The sequence below is a fragment of the Python bivittatus genome, unplaced genomic scaffold (assembly GCF_059951505.1).
Source record: "Python bivittatus isolate LINGU-HERP-01145 unplaced genomic scaffold, Pbiv_v1 ctg000080_np1212, whole genome shotgun sequence".
Classification (NCBI taxonomy): Eukaryota; Metazoa; Chordata; class Lepidosauria; order Squamata; family Pythonidae; genus Python; species Python bivittatus.
The window spans coordinates 49,676,224-49,698,945 of NW_028277035.1; the positions used below are offsets into that span (position 1 = coordinate 49,676,224).

Genomic DNA, 22,722 nt, shown 5'->3' on the forward strand with positions numbered 1-22,722 from the left:
TTATTAGTAGAAGGCTAGCATATTAACTCTATTTTGAAAAGCTGTTTGCTACCTAACTGTATTCTCCAAAGACCATAGTTCTGTGGCAGAACACAAGGTTCTCATGAAGAAGATTCCTAATTAATCAACTGGTCACTCCAGTTCAAAGGAATTGGGTAACAGATGAAGTTAAAGCCCTTTCTCTATCCAAGACTCTGCAGGTCTGCTATCCATCTGAGTAAACAATATTAGTCCAGTTGAAAAAAATAGCTGGACCCGGCATAAGGCAGCTTTCTAATTTGCAACAACCAAAGAACTGGGACTTTTGATTCTGACATAGTTGCTTGGCAAAACCTGGCCCTTTATTGGAAGAGATTTGGCTGGGGAGTAGATTTCTGCTTTGATCGGAACAGAGTCCCTCTCTACAGACATTTGTGAACAGGAGCAGAGGAATGGAATGAAAAAGGGTCTGGATTTATGCCCAATGAGCTTTTACACTGATGTGAAATGGGAGGAACTGAAGTGAAGTGAGCACAATTGCAGCAGTGCAAACAAAAGACTAAACCAACCACAGCATTAACTCAGCAGAGTAGGCAGCTCATGTCAAAGTCTGACTTACATCATTGGGAACCAGAAACTCCTGAGAGCTGTTCTGAGAGTTTGCATCCAGGCCTACAGAGAAAGAAAGAAAGAAGACATAGAATTACTGGGGGTCTTCTGTTACTCCTTGAACTGGTATTTCATATTCCTGCCTCCCCTAGAATAAGCTAGAACTGAAACATTAGCATCTTAAAGATCCTTTCTAGGCACCATAGTTACAAAGAGCAGGGAGGACACAAAAAGGATTGGATGGCTTCCCAGCTCTTGCAAAGCAATCAGTAACTCCAAGAAGAGGCTTTTGTTTTATGCCATTTCACTTAGGTCACATTACACTGGACTAATTTTAGATAGTCCCAGTGGAATTCCAGCCTATCCCAGCCTCTTCCTGCTTGATGCAGACCCCATTGGCTACAGATACTCTTTTAACAAAATAGGAAACAATCCTTGTCCTTACTCAGATGATAAAGTTTTAGTTCAATTGCATGGATTTGCTGTATTTTTACAGGGGCTACTTGGAAAAGCCAAGTTCAGTGAATGAGTAAACAAAACCCCCAAAGAAAGTCTTCTCATTGTTATGCATTGTTTATCTGAGCTCCTTCTATTAGTAGAGATTCCATCTTTGGACTTGTAGCTTCATCCAGATGGACAGCTCCTATTCATCCAAGTCACAGGACTGATTATATGGCATCAATTCAATGTTGACTCTTAGGAACCACACAGATAGACCTTCTCCAGCATGATCTGTCCCCAACCTAGCCCTTCAAATCTTTTAACAGTGCTTGCATCCACTGCTTTTGGTTCTTTTCACCTTTTCCAGCACTACAGACTTTCCAAGAGAGTCCAGACATGATGTGTTTAAAATATGATATGGGCACGTGTGCCTCGAGTGAGAACTGTAGCTTGATTTGTTCTATGATCCATGTTTGTTTTTTTGGCTATCCAAGGTATTCTCAGGGGTCTTCTCCAGCATTAATGTCCAAAAGTATCAATACTCTTTCTATCCTGCTTCTTCAAAGTCCAGCTTTCACTTCCATAGAGTGACACAGGAAAAACCACTGCGTGATGAAGTCATTTGCATTTTCAGCTATCAGAGTAGTGTCATCAGCATAGCACAGGTTATTGACGTTTCTTCCTCGAGTTTTAAAACCACACTCATCTTCTTCCAATCTAGTTTCCCTCAAAGTTTCAAGTAGTGCCCATGGCATATAAAGGCCTAAGCAGTTGAAAATCACTTTCTCCCCACTCTCTCTCCATCCCTCTCAGTATATGTCTGTATTTGTGTATTTAGAGAAAGAAAATGAGAGACACTGAGAAAGAGTGTATGCTTGGCCTCTTGAGCTTATTTCTTTTGTTCTACATGAATTTGCAAAATATTCTTCTTTAACAGGGGGAGTGACTGATGGCTCTTAATAATTGTCTTTAACATCTGGGTTTAAACATAATGCTAAGCTGTAATGTGGCTTCTATGGTTTTAGCTTAGCCTGTTTTGTGAGTGCAATAATTATTGTTTGTAAACTACAGGTTCTGCTTTAGTTATGTATGAACCCAGGCTGCTGCAATTTATTCAATAAACCATGACCTATTATGAATCAGGATTCTAGTCACTGTTTAGGAAATAGCTACCGATTGTTCTGGAAGCTGAGAGCCACTTTGGAAATTGGACATAACAGCTTTCTCCCTCCCTCTCTGACCATATTTCTTTCCTGTCCTGGTGTAGATGATGTAATCTAGATGTCTGTGTTTGGCACAATCAATTACAGTTTTTCAAGCAGACTGAGAACGATCCAAGTGAGCTACACTTGGGCTTTGTAAGCATCTTGATATGTGGGTGACTGTCCTGGGGATTATATATAAAAATCAGGGTGTACATTAAAGAATCAATTAAGTATTACCCTAATAGAGCTACTTCACCGATTGTGTAATTTCACAGACATGTTTCCTATTTATGTCTCTGACTCAAGTTTCCCTTAATAATTATTTTTAATTATTCCTTAGGCTGTTTTCTTTTTCCTTAAAAGACAGCCTTCCTGAACCTGGCACCCTCCATATATGCTGGACCACAACTTCCATAATTCTCATCCAGCCACACTCTGCCCTTGCTAACTTGGGATAATGGGAGCTATGCTCACACTCAGAGGGTGCCAGGTTGGGGCAGGCTGCTATAAAATTACAGGCTACAGACATAAGTGTCTTGACAAAGGCTTTCACAACGTTCTCCACGATCCTTTTGCTTACTTCTCTTAGTATTTATATCCCAAATAAATCTTCAGCTATTCACTAGTTATTAATATGTACCTGTTACCAATCCTCTAAAACTCATTTTTAATGCAGATTCATTTTTATGCATATTATATGCAATTCAAAGGTATCATATGAAAGAATGATTACACAGGTTTGTCTATAACCCTAACAAAGATAGTTTACATTTCAATAAAAGTCACATATTTTTCTTCAGAATGTAATGCTTCCCTTTAATGTTTCATTTATTCATGTTCTATTATATTGTTCTAAGTGACATTTTTGATACTGAAGCTCAAGCTGAGATACTTTGGTCACCTAATGCGAAGAGAGGACTCTTTGGAAAAGACCCTGATGCTGGGAAAGATTGAAGGCAAAAGGAGAAGGGGACGGCAGAGGATGAGATGGTTAGATAGCATCACTGAAGCAATGAGCATGAAACTGAGCAAACTCAGGGAGGCAGTGAAGGACAGGAAGGCCTGGTGCAATATGGTTCATGGGGTCACAAAGAGTCGGACACGACTTAACGACTCAACAACAACAAGTGACATTTCTTGGTGAAAAATTACTACTGACTAGGGTTACTATAAATATGTGTGCATCTACTTCTCTCTGCAAGCAAAAAATATGCTTGCAAAATCTTTGTACTGAGGAGTCTGAGATTATTAGAAATTATAGCCTTATCTGATCCCAGGGCAGATATTGATGCAAAGGATTCTAGGACCTTCACCGGTCACCTTACAGAACCCTCACACATATTCTCTTACCTGCAACTATAGATGGAGTTTGTGCCAAGGATGAAAATGAGACAGGATGTCCGGAAAGCTGCTGCAACTTTGTCACCTGCACCACAGGAAGAAAAAAAAGATAACCCTTAAATATAAAGAATTGTCAATTCTACATCAGCGGTTCTCAACAGTATCTTGGAGGTTATCCCAAAGCTCAAGGTTTTCCCCTGGCTGGAAAAAGTGTTCCATTTTACCTGCGTAGGAAAAGGAACCAATGAAACTATACATACCACAGTGTTTGTATCACTGTTTCAAATAAATCTGGGGCAGTAAGCTTTTTGAAGATATCTTTTAAGAAGCAATATCGAGCTGTCCATCTCATAACAACAGGGTTTTTTTTTTATGCTTCACTATGCCTCATGTCAATTTTAATTTAGATTTTGGCTATAGCTGTGGGATCAGACTGTCTCAGTCCACTTAAACAGAGTTACCACTAAGGATACAGAGACTGGTTTTCCTGAAGGCCAAGGTTCACTGACTGGTTAAAATTCAGTCATGCTACATAAAACACGGGCAATTCTCCAGTGCTTTTGCCTGCTTTTGTAAATTCTGCCACAGCCTTTAATAGCTGACCTAAATACAATGCCCCTGCTGGATTTCAAAGTCCATGATCTCCAGACACTATGGGGGAGCCTAATATGCTTGAAGCACCTGGTTGGAAAGACTCTCCTATAATCTTTTCAAGAAAATAGGAAATACGGGATGGGCCAAGCCCAGAGACCAAAAATAAGATATGAGAACCACAGAAGGTGAAGGCTTGGGGTTTAAAATGTAAGTATAGACTGCAAAGCTGGACTCACCTCAGCTTGAGATATTCCACTATATTGTCCTTGCATGGAAAATCCCTACAAAAAGGGGAAAGAGTAGCAGAGAAGAAAGGTGTTTTAAAGATATATTAGAGCTTACTTGTAAACTTTATGTATTTAAAGGGCTTAAGAATAAAAAAGAAAGAAAAAACCAGAGAAGAACAGGGAGGGAAGGAGCAGCTGCAGTTGCAGGAGAAAAAAACAACAGCAGTGGAAGAAAAGTTTCCTGGAAACTTAAGGGACTGGACAACACTTCCTATTTGATGTTAAAAGGGTATTTCAGAGTTCCATGGGATGGAAGCATAGCGCCTGTCTGTAATTCTTTAAAGCAGGCGTGTCTCTTCCCAGGATCACAGAGCTGCCCCCTGATGCTAGGTACAGACTCAGCTTTTTTTGCTGCTGGAAAAAGACTCAGCTGCTTTAAATAGTCGCAGGCAGGTGCTGCATTTGAACCACTGTGCACTCTGAACCACCTTTTCGGAATTGAATCCAAAGCACTGCACAGCCTTAGAAACTAAAATGCTCAATGATCCCTCAGTTGTAAGGATTATAAAAACAAAGTATTCATGAGCTATAGACATTCTACCAGAAGTTTTATCAGTGTGCAGGGACATCTATGTGATTTTGTCTCTTGAACACATAAGATTCAACGTATCAACTAAATACAAACAATACATTATTGTAAAGAGTAGCCAAAACAAATGTTCTTTTCCAACCAAATATGAATGGCCTAATGGAACAAGCCTTTTCTTTTATAAAACCCCCCCAGCCATTTCCATATCTAACATGTTTAAGCCTTTTGTTTGTTCAATTCACACAATATTCTCCACTTATGATTTATTTCATCTGAACTGAAATGTAAATGAGATACTCTTAGTTTAAAATTCAGAATAGTTAAGTACCACTATGTATTATTTTAAAATGGGACGCCCACCCCGTTACACCTTTATAGTTAACTCAAACTGCTGGCTGATACCAAGAAATGTTGAATATATATCAGTTCTTTGTCACTGGGTGAGACTAAATCATTCTCCTTCATTTTATTAAGAGCATTTATATGAAGTTGTAATTTGATTTATTCAGTCCTTCAGCATTTTTGTCCATTAACTCATACATCTTTGGCCACCTAGTAAATATGTTTTAATTTTTAAACAGTAGTTAATGCTTCTCAGTTGTACTGGAGTACGAAGAGTGTTAAAGTTAATACTGTGTGCATTAGGGTCATCAGTGTAGAACACTGCAAGAAAAAAACATACAAAACAATAATGGATTTTGTTCAGAATTATAGTGAAGTCTCTATACTGAGCGCTCAAATCCCTGTAAACTGACTTACTATAGCATGCTAATTTCCATTTTTTTCTCCATAAGCACTTATTGGGTCAGGCAGCAATCCTGTGCATCCCTGTCTGGGAGAAACTGACACTATGAGACTTACGCCAGACTCTGCATGTGCAAGATTGTACGGTCAATTGTTACTATGCAGCCTTGGCGAATAACACTTTTTTTCCTCTCATGGCTTATTCTGCTTTTACTTGGCTTATTTTAGCAGTTAGATTGTACTTAGATTTCAAAGCTAATATAACAATGATACAAACAACGCATTTCAGACTTTTCACAAAAGAACACCCATCTAGTATGATTTGTTATTGGGAGACTGCCTATAGTTTAGAAATAGCGGTGTCTCTCTCTCTCTCTCTCTCTCTCTCTCTGGAAGATTCTGAAACCACCCCTTAAACCTCACTCTTCTAGTCAGAATCCCTTACTAAGAATAGTTTTTCCTGATTTATAGAGAAACAAGGAAAGATTGTTCCATGTACGGTCAGTCCCTTGCTTCAGTGACTGCTGAGAGCTTCTGGGGTCCCCTTCAGGGTCATCAGGATGCTCAAATTAGAATCCTTTTGCGGTCTTCAAGGCAGGCAACGTGTTATCATCAAACATCGGTGTGGTCATAGACACCTTCATTAACTCTGGACTCTTTTTGGTTAGATTCTTTTAATGATATAGGAATACATGGGAAGTTGGTGTGCTGCAAACAAAGCACCAGTTTCTAGTATAGTCTTCATTTACAAGAAAATATCTTGGCCCCAGAAGATAAAAATGTACCCAATGGTTTGTTTGGAAGCATTCCACCAATGCAGAAAAAAGATCACTCTAGAGTGGTAGAGAGCATTCTTGGGGTTAGCAGTAGTGGTAGACAGCAACTTGCCAGTTTGCCTTCTGGGAAATGTTTTATAGCTGGCCACATTCACTACTGCACACAAATTGTAAATAGGCAAGTTCCCCCCATCCAATAGTGTATCACAACTGCTCTCAATAAATGGCAATCAAAATTCCAGTTATGCTGGGAGTGTCATCTACATCAGGCAGCAACTGGTTTGGATACTTCATTCCCCTTTCTAGCATCTTCCCACTGTTGCAGCTAATATTCCTACTGGTCTGCCCCCATGTTCCCAGCATATTCTTGCTGGGCTGTTCAACCTCTTCTTAGTGCTTTCTCACCAACCTGCCCCTTCATCCCCAGTGTCTTCCTGCTGGCCCACCCAACTCCCATCTTTCAAACATCTTCCTACTAGTGCTGCTAATTTGCTTGCCAGCCCTCCCTCCCCCATCCCAAATCTCCAAGTGTATGTTTTTACAACATAAAACTCCTATGTTTTATTCAACTGATCATGGAATGACAAAATATGAGATGCAACTTAGACAAAAATATAACAACCAGTTCCAACAAACTGGACCAAACTGGTTAGATATGATCTTTGAATGATGCCCACCAGATCACAAAGACTGCCTACTCCTTTGGGGATTCTCTGTCTTAATGCACATGGCCACTGAGTGATCTAAGAATTGCTCACATCACAAATATGAAGCATGAAAATCAGGCAGATAAATGACAAATACCCATAAACTCATTCAGATACTTTTCAAACCGGTTACATATTTTATGTGAAATGTTAAGAGGTTAACAGGTAAACCCAAAGCCAAAAGGCTTACTCTCTTTATGTCTTCGCAAAACATAGTTTATTTACGTGTTTCTTACCTGATTGGCTGACAGAAGAACCGGTCCCAAGGACAAGCTGGGGTGGTAGGGAATAGTGGCGCCTTTTGGCGGTGACTGAAGGAAATCAAAAGGAAATATCACTATACGGTTATATCTTTATATACCCCAAGCTACATTCTAATGCCGACAGCCACTGCCTTGTGTCATGCAACAGGCACTCTGACATTGTATCAAGTAAGAGGGGATATTTTTAGCTACCTCCGGTTTGGTTATGTTGAGTAATTTCGGGTATGGGCAGGGTATGAAAAGTAACAAATCACTTTTGATCATGCCTAGTCTCTTACCACCATTAGACAATTAATGGAAGAGAGAACTAAAGAGTACGAAGGGATGCTACTTATTCTAGATCCTAGTGCTTGTGAAGGAAATCTGTCTTTGAAGCAGATTGCAGATTTTCATGAATCAAAGCTACCCCAAGATAACTACTATGGAATCCATCTTCCCCTGTGCAATCAACACATGAGAAGAGTCTTCCGGGTAAAGGATCACAACTCAGCCATGGAGTACCAGATTTGTGCTCAGAAGGCCAGGTAGTGCTGAGAAAGGTTCCGCCTGAAATCCTAAAGCACGGTATCTAGAATAGGGTACTAGATACTTAACTCACTTAACTGTCTGACTCGGCAATTACCTAAATGCCTCTTTTGCTTGCTTGCTTCCCTAAGAAGTGGGCCTGGGAGCTGCAAACCTGAATTAACAGTAATGTGGTAGAGAGATGCTTAAATCTTTATAGACCATCTGACTGATCAAAATCTCTACCCCGATGAAAAGGACAGGTTCAGGAACCTCCATCTTTTCTCCTTAGAGTAGAAAAGCAGCTAGACAGCAAGTTATTAACGGCAAAAAATGTTTGCAAATAAAGAAGTGCACATGCATAAACAGGTGTGCATGCGTATACATGCGCTGCTGCTGCTGCTGCTGCTGTTAAAATTGAAAATTATACCTGTGTTGGGACTGAGTTTTTTTAGTACCCACACAGTGGCCCAACAGAAAAAAAATCACAACGGCACTCAAAGCCGATACACGTTTTGAAGTACCCAAGGAGTATATCAAAACCCAAATACCAAGCCATGAAGCACCACTTCTCCACTTCGATAAGAAGGAGCAGGCCTTGGAGAGTGTCACTCTCCCTTGACACGTGAGAGTGAACAAAAGCTGTACCTCCAGTATAACCGCGCAGATCTGTCGGACACACTGGATGATGGCATCTGGTACTCCAGAGACTGTCACAGCCCTTTCAGTGGAATTGGGCAGAAGGTCTCCAGCCACCTGGACTTGAGCACCTGTTGTCTGGAATGAGAGCAGGGATCAGAAACAAACACTCCGTCTTTCTGAGCAGCCTCTACTTACATGGAGTTGGGTCAGGAACACTTTGTGATCCTGTGAGATCACTACAGCAAGCTACTTTATTCAGAGAATCTAAATGTCTCCTGTGATACCTCTTCCCCCATATAGGTATGACTTCTCATACAAACAAAATCCTTAATTTGCCTTTCACAAAGAAATGCAAGTGAAAAAAGTTGTACATTTAGTTTTAATTTTTAATTAGCAAGAAAAAAGTGTGCAAGATGGCTGAATAGCAGCTTCTGAGATTTACATAATGCACTCTCAGAACATAAGATCAGTAGCCGTGAAAACTAGGAAGGAAAAACAGTTAAGGTACAGAAAATAAAAATGAAGAAAGTGGCATTCTTGCTCAAGCGAGCAAGATATGATGACTGAAGTCTCTACCTCTCTGATCTCCTTTATTTTGGCTCCGGCTTTGCCAATGAGCGAGCCACACTGGCTAGCTGGGATGACCAGCCTCAGTGTCACTGGTGGTTTGGAGATGGTTCCTCCATTGGTTGCTCCAGTTCCCAGGTCCTAAAATAAAAGAATTTGCATTAAGTTCAAGTGCAAATGGATCCCTTCACAATCACATTCAGCTATTATTAGTATGTAGCATTCTGTGTTAGAGCCCTCATTCTAGGTATAAGAAAAAAAAATTAAGCCTAAGAATCTGGCTCTTCTCTCCAAATTTCTAAGGTCTACTATTTGATGATAGCCAGTTATTTTGCATAGGCTGTCATCCCAAAATATTCTGTCTTGATTTTTTAAACATAGATATAATTAGGTATGATATAATTATGGTCCCATCACCACTACTGGCTTTAATATAGTCATTTTTAATTCCTAGGGAAACTTAATCTCATATACTAAGAGAAGTATATTATGACAAATGAATGCTTAATGCTTTAATGAGGTGTGTGACGGAAAATTATCAAGAACTTTGCTTTTTCAAAACCCTACCACAAAACCCATTTTCTCAAAAATAAATTGCCTAAATGTCTTCCTTTTTTTGCTCACAATTTGATCACAGAAGCAACAGCCTGTGTAGGTTCTAAATAACTAGACATCATTTCTATGGCCAATGCCAGATTTCACTGGAAAACATTTACCTTTAATGGAAAACTAGTAGATTTCTTTAGTGCCACAATATGCTTAATGTGAACAAGTAAGCCATGCTCTGGGAGGAACATGAGCCAGATGGAGTTTGGGGCTACCTCACCTCTTCCAGTTTGAAGGCAATCATGGAAACAGCTCTGAAAACGGCATCAGTAGAGCCTGTAATTGTGGTGATCCGCTCAGGGCAGGATCCTTCTGAAATGGTAATCCGGGCAGTACTCTAAAGACACAGCAAACCAGGAATAACAACGTAAATAAGTTTTAAGTTTTATAAATGTTTATAGAACACTTTTACCAAGTGGCACAAAATGTTTTGTAAACATCTTATCGGTAATCATCCCAACAGTCTGTGAAGTAGCTGGCCGCTATCTGCATATTGCAGATGTGGCTGAGAAACAGAAGAGGTAGGCCCTGTCTGTTCCGTGAGTTCCTGTCTGAATTTAAATTAGAAACAAGGCTCACCTCTCTTTTTCTCAACGACTGTATTTCTTTGAGAGATGTATCTGCTACGTGAGAATCAAATCCTCTCATTACAAGACAGGAGAAATTTCAAAAGTCAGTGGTATTCATATCTGTAGTGTCCTCTTACTTACTTAGCGTCCTCTTACTATTACTGCATCAGTAGAATGCAATAATATATTTAAACAGATAATCAATTCTGTTTCTGATCATCATTTCTATTTTCTAGTCCTGTTCTCATGAAATCTTTTGCATTGTGAATCTAGCCTAGATTAATACTGAAATAAAACTGGCAAATCCAGCAGCAGCAGTTAACCATCGATACAGAAACACGCTGCTTCAAAAAATGGCACGGCAATTTTGAAAGGAAAGAGCACCAGCATTGGGCAGGTTCACACAGTACAGTATTAAAGTGTCTCTGAGGATAGAAATATTGATCTCATCCACTACAGTGTTTACTCTATGATAATAAGGAGCTAGAAGGAAGTGTATTCATTATGTCAGAATCTGTACTTCAGAATAATTATGAGTTGTATTCAGAAAAATAGTGACTAACAAGATTTGTATAGGTTGCTCCTGTTACTGTCTCTCCACATTTTCCATCACATTCCTCTTGATCCTCATTCTGCCTCCCCACTTTCTCCACGGTAGATTTTTGCATTTGTTAGAAATCCATCCAGCTAGAACTATAGAATAGATAGGTGTTTCTCAACCTCAGCAACTTTAAGATGTGGCTGGGGAATTCTGTGAGTTGAGTCCACACATCTTAAAGTTGCTGAGGTTGAGAAACACTGGAATAGATCATCCACCCCGTATCTGGGCTATTTTTCCCCATGATACTTACCTGTTCCCGTATCTTCTTCACAGTCTCTCCTTTCTATAGGATCAAGGACAACAAAGGCAATTAGTCTTAGATGAAAGGACAGCAAAGAAATTTTGGAAGCACACAGAGTGACCTGCATCAATCTTACCTTGCCTATGATACTGCCAACTTCCTGCAGAGACAAGAGAAATGGAGTTAGAGGAGAGATCTGAATTTGTAAGAGTCTAGCAATGCCTAAATGTGTATTTTTGCCAGAAAATGGGGAAAAAATTTCCCACCTTCTCAAAAAAGAAAGTAAAGCTCATTCATGATTTGACAACTTAAATGAAAGGGTTATTATCCCTTTTCACGACCATTCTTTCTCTTCTCCGTTATTGGACCTTTTGAAAAAATAATGTTGAACTTGTATGGGTTAATCTGGCCACCTTGGCCATTTAACCCACTATTTTGCTTTCATTGATTAGTTCACAATTGCACCTCAAGAGCCTCTGCAGAGTGGGAAAAACATACTGTAAGTTGGAGAGAATATTTCAAACTCCCATACCAGTTTGGGAACAGCACTGTAGCTCACTAGGCTTTAACTCTGGGATTAGCAAAATGACACTTCCCTGCAGTTCAGATGACGGCCCTGCCCCAGTGCAAGGTTTGCTGCTGACTGTACAGAGACCAAGACTAAAGCCTAATGTGGCAGTCCTAATGCACCTACCTTCCCATGCATAAGCATTCGGAGAGTGAGCGTAATGCTGAGTTCTGTCTCATCCAGCCCGTTATCTGAGCCACTCATCCTATCTGGTGATGCCACAGTGTAGGAATGCATGGATCTGCTTCTGAGGAAGATCAACACCCTGGGTCTAGAAGGTGTTGAAGTCGGCAAATCTGCAAACACACAGAGAGAAATAGAAAAGTCTCACACGATACCTTGATTGTAAATCAGCCCCAAGAGTTGGAGGGGTAATGGCGATTAGTAGGAAGCGGTTGGCTTTCATGCAACATCCCTTCATGCTTCCTGTCTCAGAGTCAGAGCACCTGGAGAATAATGGTTATGGCGATGAAGGGAAGCATCACATAAGCAAACATGGCTGCCTTTCCAGATATAACTCACCCCAAAAAGATCTCTGTAGGAAGGAGAAAACAAAAGGCAATACATATTTATATCTGATCCAGCTAAGAAAAAGGTGAAATATTCTCATCCATCTATTTTAAAATGTAAAGAGTGTTAAAGCCAACTGCAGGGCTAATGGATAGTCATGATGGCCATATTTATTCAAGTAGACACATATGGAATCATATTCATCCACAAACACTTATTTACCTACCTGCCAGGTATATAGGTTACATTCACAAAACACCTACAGTCACAATATGGTTGTTTGGTTTTGAGTGAACATGGTATGTGAATGCAGCCATGGTGATTTGTAAAGCATGCTTTATGACTTGGCATTATGTATGAACCAGGTCATTGCAGTTGTTCTACACACTATGTCTAGAACAGCCATGGCTTAGCATGATATATGAATCCAGCCATTAATACACAAAGGACAAGTTTTTACTCCAACTGTATCTTGAAGAGAAGCCATTTATGGAATTTTTTGTATCTGCATGGTAGAAAGCAATCAGGTGGATCAGGGAAGGCTGATTATGAGGACAGTCCCACTCTTACGTGCAGCTCAACTATTCTTCCTCTCCTCCTTACTCCTGAAATGACATTGATCCATCTATGCCTCCCTGATGAGAAAGGAAGGCTAATTTTCCATAGCTGACACTGCAAGCTTTATGAAGTTAAACTGTTTACAATAGATGCGAAGAAGATACGTTTCCTCCTTGCCTGAGATCCTTCCTTTCTCAGGTACCATCCATGTATAAAAGCCAAAGCGGAAGTAAAAGACTGATGATTCTAGTTAGCAGTGAAAGCCCAAAGAAAGATTTCCAATTTATGATTCCAAGAGTGTTTCCTATATGCACACATCTTTGCTTAGATAGGAAGGCACCTGGCACCAGATATCTATCATGACCCAATGACAAAAACCAGGTGACCTGCCTATAGATATATCAGCCTTACACACTTTGAGGCCCTCCAGATGTGTTGCAGTTCAACTTCCATAATCCCTCTGACAATGCTATCTGGGGAATTATGAGAGGCGCCAGGTTGGGGAAGATTAATATAAATGCATAGATAGATATAGATTCACTTAGATGCAGGAAATGCAAGGGCAACAGGGTTATAAAGGACATAATAGGGGTGGCTGGGTATTTATTCTGTTTCTCAAAACCCTTATCTTACTTTGTCTTTCTAAGAGAGCAGATTCCCTCCCCCACAAATATTTCTCTCCCACTTAGAGAATGGGTGTGTGTATGTCTGTATGTGTGTATATTTATCTAGATATGTGCATCAGAAAACTTTCCTTGAATTCAGTTTAGAGAATAAACTGAATACAAGTAAATGGTGGGGAGAGGCTGTTAAGGGGGAGAAAAACACTTGCAGAGATTGATGCAGGTTTTGGCATGGAATCAAGAAAAAATGTACTTTTTTCCCTCCACTATTTCTTTACAGCTTAATGGAAGGCATTGCAAGAGCTGCTAAGTGGTCGTCTTTCATATATTTGATTGCTTGCTAATGCTTAGTGATTTTTTTTCCAGTGGCCCCAGCCAAGCACGCCTACCAACAAGGGTGGGGCACAGACCAGTGTTCTGCAGTAGATGCATACAGGAGATGAGAAAACAGTTTGTCAACTGCAATATGGCTAGCAAGAGAGAGAAAGATCTGAACTGTCAGCTTACTAAAAGAAAGGCCTTAAGAGGCTCAGTCTTCATGTAGTAGTGCTTGCTTTTAGGAAAACTGATGCTACTTCAGAGATTGATGCCGTCTGTCTGTCTGGGTGCCTGTCTGCTTCCACATGATCAATATATAAATAGGAAAATATTACCAAATTACTTAAAGTAGTGATGTTTTTGGCGGTCATCCTGAATTTGGTATGTTTGTGTATGTGTATGTGTGTGTGTGTACAAAGTATTTTTTAAAAGCTTTTTTTTTTTTTTTTGGAAACATCCTATAATATCATGGCAGAGAGAGAGAGAGAGACTGCAGAAGGACAAAAGACTTAGCATTAGGAATCCTTTCTCCAGCCTGTGTACTCAACCACAACAAAGCAACCTAGGGGTTAAAAATAGGACAGGGTATATGATAAAGGGCTATTTTGAAACTCCTGGCCTCCGAGACAATCTAGTTTGACATTACAGGATACTCCATATGACAATATACAGACAAAACCCTTTCTAAGAAATTGTTTCAGGACAGCCAGAATGAATCCCTCTGGAATTGGTCCCATGCATCAGAACTTCAGAAATATGCATGTCATGATACATAACAATAAATGTTACTGTAGTAGATTTAACTACATTACTGAACTATCTCAGGCAAATAGCAGGTACTGTGGTAAGTGCTGAGCTAACTCCAGATGGCCTCAGATTATAGGAAACAGACATGCTGGATCAGGTCAAGCCACCAGAGCTGGTAATGAGACGCCCTTGGGAAGCTTGTAAGGGAAACCACCTGAGTCCCATCATGCCCTTCTCTTTCCTTACTGCATCAACTGCTATGCTGGGGCCATCATGTAAAACTATTATGGCTAGTAACCGTTGGTTCTTAACTTTTATCAATCGCCCTCTTAACCCCTTTAGGAAGTGGGTGACTGGATGACGCTACATTTAGAGCAACGTTTCTTGAACGTCTTTCTCTCTGGACTCCTTCCCAGTTTTAAAACGATGGAGGGCCCCAAAAGAGCTTTTGTCTGTTTGGGTTATATTTATCAATATTTACTGTATTAAAAATTAAAATCGACACATTTGCTGCTGCTACTGCTTCTCATAATGGTTTGATGGGATTTTAATATTGTATTATTTTTCAATATGGGCTGGCAAATAATTTTGATTTCACAGACCCCCAGGAGTCCTAGGACTACACTTTAAGGAACACTGATCTAGAGGTAGCAAATTCTGTAATGAGGAAGCACTGCTTTTAATCCACCCTGAATTTCCTATTATTCAGCTCAAGCATGATGAGAAAAGGAAAAGAACCCTTTCTATTCACTTTCTGATCTGAGTGTATTTTATATGCCTTTCTCATGCCCCCCCCCCACCCATCATCTCTTTTCTAAGCCACTGATGGATCTTGCTGCTTGCTGCTAAGTTTGTAGCTGAGATTGTCCTGTGATTTAAAATAAACAGAATAAACCTGCTTATTCATTTGTTTCTTTTAGGGTCCCTGTACTCCTAAGATAGTATACAGAAAATTCTACAAGTCATAATAATGTGAAACTTCCTTAAATTAATACCACATAACACCATCTTAAAGTGCATTGTTACAATCAGTCAAGCATTGAAATTACTTGGGAAGAAGTTGCTCTGAGTACAATGCAGAGAATCAGGCTGTAAAGTAAATTAATTGTTTGAATTTAAATGTACTGAGCTGTCATCTTGTTTTAAAGCAGAGCTTTTATTTTTAAAGACATATCCCTTTTCTTAGAAATACTTCCTACCAAATACAGAAAGACTAAGGTCTCATTATCTTTGTTTTTTAAAGCACCTTAAAAATCCTTTACATGTATTTATCTGCAAAGGGAATGGGTTACAATTAATGCCGTAGTACCATTATAGCCTTTGTATAGATCATAATATCTCTGTATTTTCTATAGTTAATCTCTACATTTAAAATAACCCATCCATTATAGTCTTTTTGTAAATCCAAGGACACATTTATAAAATGTGTGATAATATGAGTTTTTGTAGACCTTGTAAAGCTGGCATTTTTCTACATGTTTTGTCTTACATGCATCATTCTGTTTGGGAGCTTTAGAAATTGTAACAAATATTTACAGAAGAAAATGAAAATATAGATTTATTTATCTGCCTATTTAGCTGGGCCACTTGCAAACTTTTAGGAAAAAACGAATACCTTTACTGTAAGTACACAAAGGGATTCCTTTTGTTACTTGCCTTCTGTGGGTGAACGTTCTTAGAATTATTTTTATTAATTTACCATCATAATTTACTGAAATCCTAATAAATCATTCTGGGAAGGAACACAATTAAAAACCTGCATACATGTCTTCTCTACAATACTGACATAAGGAATTGAAAAGAGAACATTTACAGGACCCAGCTCAGGCTGTTGGGGACATGGCACAGGCTAGGTAAAAACAGCTTGGGATTTTAATACCGACAAACAAATATCAGGTGAAGCGAGTAATATTAATGAAAGTGGCTGATACTATAGCTTACCTGCCAATCAAACCCAGGTCTCCCACTACTAGTCCATCTCCCTAATGAGCATATATATTTGTCACATTCATATTCTACATTATTAGACATAAAAGAGATAACATGACATGAATTTATATTTATTTTACATTCTTCCCTTCCTCCATTTGATCTTCATAACAGTTCTGTGAAACAGATGAGGCTAAAAAGTGTTCCAGATTATCAACTGAGAGCCCTGGTTTAGTAGAATTCATTTAATCCAGGTTGTTCTCCCTGTTTCTGATCCAGTAGTCTATTTACTAACCATACTGGTTTCTAATATCTTCAGACTAATCTTTGTTTTCCAGATATACATGCTTTCTCCCACAGGAGCATAGGAAGAACAGGATATTGTTTTTAATTATTTTCCTTAATAAACATGGAATTTACTTAATTGCACTGTTATGCACATGTATATAATAACAGTTCACAGTTTGCAGGGAAGAATGTGTGCTTGGGGAAAGGAAGACTTATCAGGGATAATGAAATAGGTTCTTAGATTGTGAATTAGGTAGTGTTAATCAGTTCTGTTGAAAGAGGCTAAAAATACAACTAAAGAATGTATACTATTTGTAGTGGTGCATAATTCTTGTAATGCAAGAGGAAGATGAATTCTTTGATCAGGAAAGAAGTGGCATACAAATCAGAAACTGGGACATCAAAAGGCTTGCTATAAACCAGATTTTCCCCCAAACTCCTGTTTATTGGGACATTGCTTTCAATGAACAAAAATTAATGAAGGAAACGTGTGTGTGTGTGTGTGGTGAAGATTCTGGAACTAGGCAGAATAATAAGTGGACTACCAGATCAGAGCTGCAAAAATCTGGATGGCCGTGAGATGATAATTTCTTTTCTGCCATCTAGTGGGTGTCCTGATTTTTGCAGACCAGATCTTGAGTGAGATGGCAAACTAAATAAATTAAAATACATTCTCACCACTCTGGTTACACAAATGGTCATTACCCAGGGAGATACTAGTGAAGATACTGGGGTTCTTGCATGCCTGGAATACTATACATTTCAAAGAATCATAATAGACTTTATAATTATGGAGAAGAGTGACTACATACATTTGCTTCTTATGATATGGAAGAGCTGGCCCCAATGTAGCTACTGCTTTTGTTTTCAACTGTCTACTATCAAACAATCTCCAGGTGCCCATATCAAAGGTATCAGGGATTGGAACCTGAAGAATCATCTTCTTAGCAGCAGCGCCCCCGCCAGGAACATTTCCCCTGAAATCAGGTGTGCCCCCACCCTCATGTTCTTTAGAAAAATGGTTAACAGTCATTAACATGCTGGACAGCATTTGGTCTGGAAAGCTTTACATATCGGCAGCCAGTTTTTTATAGTGTATTATTCATATGGTGTATTATTCATAATTTTGTTTTATATATTTTAAGCCAGGTAGAGTTGTATGAGTGGTGACATGCAAAGGATGGTCAATAAATGAAACGAAATGAACTGTCTAACGATGCAGTCTTCTATTCAAGAACAGGCACATGAAGATACCTGTTTCCTTCTTCACTTCTCTTTTTTCAGGTGTTATAAATAGTTGCAAAAAGTCCTTTACAAACAAGAGCAATCATCTCATCATATTTTTGCAGAGAATGCTTTCTGAAAATCCCCATCTATCAAAAAAGCTGGCAGGAGGGGGCTCTGATGTGAGTACTCCCTACTGTGGGCCTTCCTGCTGGGTATCAGCTTGATCCCGAAGCTGAGAGTAGACCCTTTCGTCTCCATTGTTTGGAAACTTGCTTAGACCCGGCAAGTTTGAAAAGCCTTGGGGACTGAAGATGACACGGAATACATTACGTTGTCCCAGTTGAGAAGTGGTGCTGTGCTTATTGTAATGGATTTGTTACCGAAATTATTATTATTTTGCCATTCATTGTATTGTTTGACGTTGGAAGCTGTTTAGGGTCAGCCATAAAAGTAACCACAGTAAATAGATAACTAATAGGTGTGCTTTTTAGAATATAGTCATCACATACGCATATATACAAGAAGTTGGTTTAAGTTTCCTGTCACTGTACGGAGGAGGTTGGGGAGCTTCCCTCTTTCCAAGCTGTGCTTCAGCCTGTTGTTCCAAACACTTTCCTTAATTCCCTACTCACTTGTTGGAGCCAGAAGGAAAGAAAAATACCATCCTCCCCCTGAAAAACCACAAAAGAACTGGACTGCTACTCAACCAATAAAGTAGAAAGAGTAATCTGATGGCTAGACCAGATGCAGACTGGTGATGAATTTTGCCACCCCCCTCTTCCGATTATCCCCATTATCTCCAAATTCTTGATCAAGGTTTAAAGAAGGAACCCTGTAAGTAACAGGAAATTACTTGATGAGTTATATGGTGGTTAGTGGGGGCTGTAGAGAAGTCACTGTAAGAAAGGAAGCAAAGGGAAGTGTTTGGAATAAACTTTGTGGATGTAAGAAAATGTTGTGGCTGCCCTCTAATTTATTGGATTCCCACCTATCTTGTTTAAACTGTTCTATAGTCACATGTATTTTTTACAGAAATAAAGCAAGTGTCAAATGACACAGTCACATATTTGTAGAAAATAATGAGACTTTGGAAGTTGCAAACTAAAGCCTCACCACGCACACAGTCCTATTACATTTCAGTGCTTGGAACCATTTGCACTAAAATTGCATTAAGGTAATTCTTATTCTTTTTAGTTGAAAATGTGACTTTTTCCTAATTTCTATGCAGAAATAAAAGCTTTGCCACTCTATCAGGGAGGAGGCAGGGGACAAGATAAATCATGGAAAGACCGCCTAGAAGTTTTACTTTTTTAAAAAATTGATGTTTATGTACATTACTGTTTAACACAGCCTCATGCATTTTTACTGACTTCAGGGAACTTCCATAGAGTTTACTCCCAAACAAAAGTGCATGGAGTTAGTGTTTTAGAATTACACCGTTTTGAAAGATAGCTAAGAAATGCAATAAATACATTTTTGTTTCATTTGCACTACACCCTCCCAAACTCCCATTTTCATAGCCAACCTCAGTACAACATATAATTTAGACAGAGAGTTCCCATTGGAAATACTCTGTGATAAAGTAGCTTGTAACTTGTGAAATATATTTTCCCTTTTTGCCATTGTTTTGCTTTTGAATTTATGAATGTACCATTCATATGGTATAAGCAAGGAGCACCAAATATTAGTCTACCCCATCATTTTCTCTATGCCTCTATTTCCTTTCTATTTCAGGTTGGCACTACTGTTTTTTTAAGATTTCTTTTAATCCCACCTTTATTATTTTTATAAATAACTCAAGGCGGTGAACATACGTAATACTCCTTCCTCCTCCTATTTAATAAATGGGAGAGGCGCTTGCCAGCTGGAAGAAAAGTAGCTTAGAGATGGATGGAGTTTCTCTTGTTAAAGTGCTGGGTCTACCCAGTATCATCAGAGGTGGGAGCTCACATCCCTGAGCAAGCTGGCAAGTGAAACTCTAGCCACCCTTCTCTCTAAAGAAATTAGCACCCATGGATGCCAAACAATCTTCCAAACAATCTGTGATAAGGCTGTCCCATAACTACTTTGTCTTTTTTGCTGTTTTTATTGTTTTTGCATGAAATGAATCCATTAATCAACTTCAGCGCCCTCCTTCTATCCTCACTGTGGAAAGACCTTTCCCATTCCCAAGTGTCCACACTCAACGCATGTCTGTTTGCTTGCTAAATCCATGTTTAAACCAGTACTGCCCTCTACCTAAGCTTTACCATGCTGCCTCAATCCTAACTTCACTCTTCACACTCTGAATCTCTCTCTGACACACCAGGGACATCTGTGGATTGCTGGCCAATGTACTTCCCATCTTGACCTGAGTCTGTAGTTATTGTTTTTGTGGGGAACAAGGAATTCCAAAGAGCTTTGGGTTGGTGATTATGATTTCCTCTTTGATTATCTAAGATAAATGATATTAAATCCCTCCTGAAAATCCAAAAGAAAAGCAGAATGAAAATGCTAGTTAACCCTGGGATGAGGCGAAAAGGGAACAGCTGTGTAAATGCAGCAGTGGTCACCACCTCCCTTCTGATCTCTCAGCTGTCCCAGGCGGCAACTGTCTTATCAAAGAGTTTCAAGGGGCTTATTTAGACTCTACCGCCTTTATTCTTGCCTGAGAGATTGAGTGTCAGGAAAACCTAGGGCTTTGTTTGGGAGGACAAGTTATGGCAGGCTGGACAACTACAGTCAAGCCATCAGACTTCTACCTTCTAAAGAAGGGAGCCCTGCATGCCACTCCTATGTGGTAAGGCTTTAGAAAAAGTATACACACTACATACATAGATGCCTATAACCAACTCTCATTTACTTGGCAACATAACGTATAAGTTGTCACCTTAATTGCAGTAAAATAAGTATTTGTGAAATTTTGAGAAAATAAGGACAATACTTAGTTGAATACACTCCTGCTGATAAGCCTTTTGACCAAAACAGAATTGCTTTTCTTTTAATGTCAGTTCTTGCATAGCTAAAGGTTAAGCTCTCAGTCAGAGGAATTACCGACAACTAGCCTTGTATTTGTGAAGTTTTTTTCCAGGTATTTTTCTACTTAACTGGCTGTTATGGTGATCCTTTTCTCTACTTTCTGTTTCCCAGGAGAAATCAAATCTTTGTTAAATTTCGTGATGATTGCATTAATACTGCATGTCAAAGAAAAGCCTATCATATTAATTTTGTTTTTTTAACACAGGATGAGAAATCTTCTATTTCAGACGGAGGTGTTTTAAGCCAAACCAAACCACCTTGAACTATTATTTCAAATATCATAATCAAAATGCTAGGCAATTTTTACATGTGTTGTTTTTGTGTCGCTATGCATGTTTGCACATATGCTTCCTTTCTTATCTTCAGGTATCTGGATTTCTAAAGATGATGGTATAGTTGTATATCATGATTAAATTTGATTACAATCCACTACTGTGCAATTTTACTCAAAAATATTTTACACTGATTCAAGTGAGACAGGCTGCTTAATATGCAGATTGCAGCCTTATGTGATAAAACTCTCCTGGACTGGATCAAAGAGAAGCATGCTTGCTTACCAAATCAAGCCTCTAATTTTGCAAAAAAAAAAAAGATAAGAACAGTGGGTGAAGATTATGCTATTGCCCAGCAAGGTTGACTAGGCAGTACCTAGTCAATTAATCTTGAAAAATTAAGCAGGGCCAAAGGCAGTAACTTCAGATGCAAGGAAATCCTAGGGCGACAGGCTAGACCAGGAAGTTGAAAGAAAACCACTTCTCTACTATTTACAACAAAGCTACACAGATGTGCCTGTGAAATCACTGTGAGCCAAACTTGCCTTGAAATATGACTTTATGCCATCACTTGGATAGATGAGAGATGCTGATCTCCTGGTGATTGTATGGACACATTCATACACGTTGATGCATATTCTTTGCAGCAATTCTGAAGAATACTGCAGTGTTTTTTCCCCCCCTTTTTCCTACATCCTGGAATTTCCTAGTGGCCTCCCTAGGAAAACTATTGTTAATATAGTTAATAATTGGTTACTGAAGTGCTTGAATTTTTCAGCCAAAGCAGTTTCCAACACTTTTAAATGCCACTGATCAGATGTACTAGAGTTTTCTAGTGTTATGGGTTAAAAAACCTAGTACTGGCAATAGGAAATGAATCAATTTCTTATGCTGCATGAGTTCTTATCTGCTAGGAAAGAATGAACAATAAACTAACAGGATTAACTGTGAAGACAGTTGAATGATCATCTAATTTCAACAACAGTTCATCAACATCATTAATTTGAAGCATTGGCTAATTGCCCGTAGTCACAAAGGTGGCAACCCTACCAATAAAATTAAAAAACTTACATAATTGTAATTTTAACAGAGTGGAATGCCACCTGTGGATTATCTTCATGGTCAGTGCTTGACAAATTGCATTAAATTCTCTGTCCAAAAGTTCCAGTCAGATTCATCTAGTGATCCTAGATTGCCCTCCTAAAGTTCTTAAAGACTTATGATTAATATAAAAGTTATGTAAAAGATTGAAAGAAATCCCTTGCTTTCAGTGAAGTAGATGTATACCATCCTTCAACTGCTGATAATAGTCTGAGCTGATGAAACATAAATAATTCATGAGAGAAGGATTGAACTTGACTCATTGGAGCTTGTGACAAATCTTTTGCAGAATATATTCATCAGTACCAGTGTTTCCATCAATAATTTAATCGTTAATTCTATAAAATCTTCTATCCCA

At 39.0% G+C, this 22,722-nt stretch overlaps 1 protein-coding gene across 5 annotated transcripts in view; it reads right to left on the reverse strand.

The window, feature by feature from the left end:
* PCBP4 (poly(rC) binding protein 4) overlaps positions 1–22,722 on the reverse strand; it is a 54,374-nt gene that overhangs the window by 21,695 nt on the left and 9,957 nt on the right. For all 5 annotated transcript variants that reach the window (XM_088134033.1, XM_025165221.2, XM_007425890.4 and 2 more), the window contains 10 exons: positions 11,900–12,069; positions 11,342–11,365; positions 11,215–11,247; positions 10,015–10,131; positions 9,198–9,329; positions 8,628–8,756; positions 7,449–7,523; positions 4,406–4,450; positions 3,585–3,660; positions 599–651 (listed from right to left, as the gene is read on the reverse strand). In XM_088134033.1, coding sequence (XP_087990159.1) covers positions 599–651; positions 3,585–3,660; positions 4,406–4,450; positions 7,449–7,523; positions 8,628–8,756; positions 9,198–9,329; positions 10,015–10,131; positions 11,215–11,247; positions 11,342–11,365; positions 11,900–12,010 — 795 coding nt within the window. In that variant the 5' untranslated portion in view covers positions 12,011–12,069. The remainder of the gene's footprint in view (positions 1–598; positions 652–3,584; positions 3,661–4,405; positions 4,451–7,448; positions 7,524–8,627; positions 8,757–9,197; positions 9,330–10,014; positions 10,132–11,214; positions 11,248–11,341; positions 11,366–11,899; positions 12,070–22,722) is intronic.